The sequence below is a fragment of the Nanorana parkeri genome, unplaced genomic scaffold (assembly GCF_000935625.1).
Source record: "Nanorana parkeri isolate BGI_ZX_2015 unplaced genomic scaffold, ASM93562v1 scaffold2525, whole genome shotgun sequence".
Classification (NCBI taxonomy): Eukaryota; Metazoa; Chordata; class Amphibia; order Anura; family Dicroglossidae; genus Nanorana; species Nanorana parkeri.
The window spans coordinates 8698-13218 of record NW_017308793.1 but is presented as its reverse complement, the minus strand read 5'-3'; the positions used below and the strand labels follow the sequence as shown (position 1 = coordinate 13218).

Below are 4521 nucleotides of genomic sequence, written 5' to 3'. Positions count from 1 at the left end.
GTCTGCTGCACTCAGTGTCAGTGCCGGCTCCATGTTGTCTCCAGCTCCTCCACGTGTGTCTCCACTGACATCTACCGCTCACCGTAAGGGACAAACTGCCTCACAGTGCGCAGCCCTTCTTAGGCCCCTCCCCTTTCCCCACCTTTTTTTATGTCAGCTGATTTTGTCTTCCAGTTTCCGCCTCCTGCCGGCCCCGCCCTCATTTGCCCGTGTCAGCTTCCCTCCGCCATTATGGACTATTCTCCCATGATTCCTCTCATTAAACTAGACTGCTACATCTCCATTACTGTCCCCCTCCACCCCTCTCCCTGCAGTGACCCGTGTTCCTCACTAGGTGGCGCTGCTGTACCATCATTCCTCCCACTGAGATCAATTGGGAGTTCTCTATTTCAGGATGAAACATTTGTATCCAAATTCTGGATTAATCTCTCTATGGAGAGGATGTAAAGACGTCACAGCGCAGCCTGACGAGTTCATGTCATGGTAGGTTGTGGGGGAATTATAAAAACAGGAGCAACCAATCAGCTTCCCTCTTCAGTTTGTTCAGTTAAGCTTTGAAGATGAAAGAGAGAAGCTGATTGGTTGCTACGGACAACTGCTCCAGATTCTGTCTGTTCCAGCATTTACTCTCTCTGCTGCCCCAAGGACAGGTTCCTCAATGCGGCCCCCTTACCTGCCAACCCCCCCCTCCCCCCTCCCATGGAGAATGGCGGACCTGCAGGCTGCATACAAGGGATCTCAGCGACATCACCGGGATCACTTGTACAAAACAAGCCGCGGCTTTACCCAAAGCCGGGCTAAATGTAGAAAACAACTAACCGCCCGCCTCCCGGAACTGCATGTCCCCGGGCATCGGGAGATAGAAACTCCACACCCCTGCTGCCTCTCTACTCCCTTCTGCCCCTCTCCTCCCTTCTGCCCCTCTCCTCCCTGCTGCCCCTATACTCCCTTCTGCCCCTCTACTCCCTGCTGCCCCTCTCCTCCCTGCTGCCCCTCTCCACCCTGCTGCCCCTCTCCACCCTGCTGCCCCTCTCCACCCTGCTGCCCCTCTCCACCCTGCTGCCCCTCTCCACCCTGCTGCCCCTCTCCACCCTGCTGCCCCTCTCCACCCTGCTGCCCCTCTCCACCCTGCTGCCCCTCTCCACCCTGCTGCCCCTCTCCACCCTGCTGCCCCTCTCCACCCTGCTGCCCCTCTCCACCCTGCTGCCCCTCTCCACCCTGCTGCCCCTCTCCACCCTGCTGCCCCTCTCCACCCTGCTGCCCCTCTCCACCCTGCTGCCCCTCTCCACCCTGCTGCCCCTCTCCACCCTGCTGCCCCTCTCCACCCTGCTGCCCCTCTCCACCCTGCTGCCCCTCTCCACCCTGCTGCCCCTCTCCACCCTGCTGCCCCTCTCCACCCTGCTGCCCCTCTCCACCCTGCTGCCCCTCTCCACCCTGCTGCCCCTCTCCACCCTGCTGCCCCTCTCCACCCTGCTGCCCCTCTCCACCCTGCTGCCCCTCTCCACCCTGCTGCCCCTCTCCACCCTGCTGCCCCTCTCCACCCTGCTGCCCCTCTCCACCCTGCTGCCCCTCTCCACCCTGCTGCCCCTCTCCACCCTGCTGCCCCTCTCCACCCTGCTGCCCCTCTCCACCCTGCTGCCCCTCTCCACCCTGCTGCCCCTCTCCACCCTGCTGCCCCTCTCCACCCTGCTGCCCCTCTCCACCCTGCTGCCCCTCTCCACCCTGCTGCCCCTCTCCACCCTGCTGCCCCTCTCCACCCTGCTGCCCCTCTCCACCCTGCTGCCCCTCTCCACCCTGCTGCCCCTCTCCACCCTGCTGCCCCTCTCCACCCTGCTGCCCCTCTCCACCCTGCTGCCCCTCTCCACCCTGCTGCCCCTCTCCACCCTGCTGCCCCTCTCCACCCTGCTGCCCCTCTCCACCCTGCTGCCCCTCTCCACCCTGCTGCCCCTCTCCACCCTGCTGCCCCTCTCCACCCTGCTGCCCCTCTCCACCCTGCTGCCCCTCTCCACCCTGCTGCCCCTCTCCACCCTGCTGCCCCTCTCCACCCTGCTGCCCCTCTCCACCCTGCTGCCCCTCTCCACCCTGCTGCCCCTCTCCACCCTGCTGCCCCTCTCCACCCTGCTGCCCCTCTCCACCCTGCTGCCCCTCTCCACCCTGCTGCCCCTCTCCACCCTGCTGCCCCTCTCCACCCTGCTGCCCCTCTACTCCCTACTGCCCCTTTCCTCCCTGCTGCCCCGAGGCCGGGCCTTGGTTGGCCTTGTGGGATCTCCGGCCCTGTCTGTAGCCTCAGGTTGGGTGTACTCCCTGATGCGAGCTGCAGCCGTTACAATTGAAGAACTCTCCGAGTGTTAGCGTCCTCGCACTGCGCCGGCTCCTTCCTCCGACAACGTCTGACACTTCCCTGGCGGAGCCGCAAATCCGTCCGGAAAAGTAATCCTCCCCGGCGACTCGCGGCGGCTTCGTGGTGCCAAAGATCACACGTAGTGCCGCGCAGAGGGAGGGAGGACGGCCTCCTGTTCAATTAGCCTTCTGCTTTGTAGGACGGCCGCCGGTGGTGGAAGCCGCTCAGTCTCAGATTCCTGCTCTTATCTCCGGTGATAAGGGAAGTCTCAGAGGAGGCCGATCGTCAGCGGAGGCCAGAAATCCGAACCGGCGATAATTCCTCTTCACAACTCTGTGATCTGTGACGTCTCTCCTCCAATCCCGCCAGACCCAAAGTGATTAGAGTTACTGGACGGCCTCCATCGACCTCCCTCCCACTGCTGAGATCAGGCTGAGCTCCGGCCTTCCCTTCAGTCTTATATCTGACCTCCGTCCTCCCCTTCAGTCTTCTATCTGACCTCCGTCCTTCCCTTCAGTCTTCTATCTGACCTCCGCCCTTCCCTTCAGTCTTCTATCTGACCTCCGTCCTCCCCATCAGTCTTCTATCTGACCTCCGTCCTTCCCTTCAGTCTTCTATCTGACCTCCGCCCTTCCCTTCAGTCTTCTATCTGACCTCCGTCCTCCCCATCAGTCTTCTATCTGACCTCCGTCCTTCCCTTCAGTCTTCTATCTGACCTCCGCCCTTCCCTTCAGTCTTCTATCTGACCTCCGTCCTCCCCATCAGTCTTCTATCTGACCTCCGTCCTTCCCTTCAGTCTTCTATCTGACCTCCGCCCTTCCCTTCAGTCTTCTATCTGACCTCCGTCCTCCCCATCAGTCTTCTATCTGACCTCCGTCCTTCCCTTCAGTCTTCTATCTGACCTCCGCCCTTCCCTTCAGTCTTCTATCTGACCTCCGTCCTCCCCATCAGTCTTCTATCTGACCTCCGTCCTTCCCTTCAGTCTTCTATCTGACCTCCGCCCTTCCCTTCAGTCTTCTATCTGACCTCCGTCCTCCCCATCAGTCTTCTATCTGACCTCCGTCCTTCCCTTCAGTCTTCTATCTGACCTCCGCCCTTCCCTTCAGTCTTCTATCTGACCTCCGTCCTCCCCATCAGTCTTCTATCTGACCTCCGTCCTTCCCTTCAGTCTTCTATCTGACCTCCGCCCTTCCCTTCAGTCTTCTATCTGACCTCCGTCCTCCCCATCAGTCTTCTATCTGACCTCCGTCCTTCCCTTCAGTCTTCTATCTGACCTCCGCCCTTCCCTTCAGTCTTCTATCTGACCTCCGTCCTCCCCATCAGTCTTCTATCTGACCTCCGTCCTTCCCTTCAGTCTTCTATCTGACCTCCGCCCTTCCCTTCAGTCTTCTATCTGACCTCCGTCCTCCCCATCAGTCTTCTATCTGACCTCCGTCCTTCCCTTCAGTCTTCTATCTGACCTCCGCCCTTCCCTTCAGTCTTCTATCTGACCTCCGTCCTCCCCATCAGTCTTCTATCTGACCTCCGTCCTTCCCTTCAGTCTTCTATCTGACCTCCGCCCTTCCCTTCAGTCTTCTATCTGACCTCCGTCCTCCCCATCAGTCTTCTATCTGACCTCCGTCCTTCCCTTCAGTCTTCTATCTGACCTCCGCCCTTCCCTTCAGTCTTCTATCTGACCTCCGTCCTCCCCATCAGTCTTCTATCTGACCTCCGTCCTTCCCTTCAGTCTTCTATCTGACCTCCGCCCTTCCCTTCAGTCTTCTATCTGACCTCCGTCCTCCCCATCAGTCTTCTATCTGACCTCCGTCCTTCCCTTCAGTCTTATATCTGACCCCCGTCCTCCCCTTCAGTCTTCTATCTGACCTCTGTCCTCCCCTTCAGTCTTCTATCTGACCTCCGTCCTTCCCATCAGTCTTGTACAGTTGTACCGGCTCCTCAGATCCTTCCTGTTATGGGGTGACTACTGTCCTCCAGTTGTGCTCCTACAGTGTCACCCTGTCATACACACACCCTCGGTGGAAGCTGCAAGGTCCCATGCCGGCACACATTGCCGAGGCGTGGCACGCTGTTGTCACCATCAGGAGGCCTGTGCAGAGCAATGACGTGCAGCAGAGTGAGTGCATGTAGAGAGGGTGCTAGACTATTTTGCGCCCTAGGCAAGACCAGCTACTTGCGCCCCC

At 59.7% G+C, this 4521-nt stretch overlaps 1 protein-coding gene across 1 annotated transcript in view; it reads right to left on the bottom strand.

Annotated features, from left to right (window-relative positions):
• MTHFSD (methenyltetrahydrofolate synthetase domain containing) overlaps nt 1–58 on the bottom strand; it is a 6818-nt gene extending 6760 nt beyond the window's left edge. Inside the window, exon 1 of the mRNA XM_018573761.1 lies at nt 9–58. Coding sequence (XP_018429263.1) covers nt 9–33 — 25 coding nt within the window. The 5' untranslated portion in view covers nt 34–58. The remainder of the gene's footprint in view (nt 1–8) is intronic.
• Nucleotides 59–4521: the final 4463 nt, after the last annotated feature.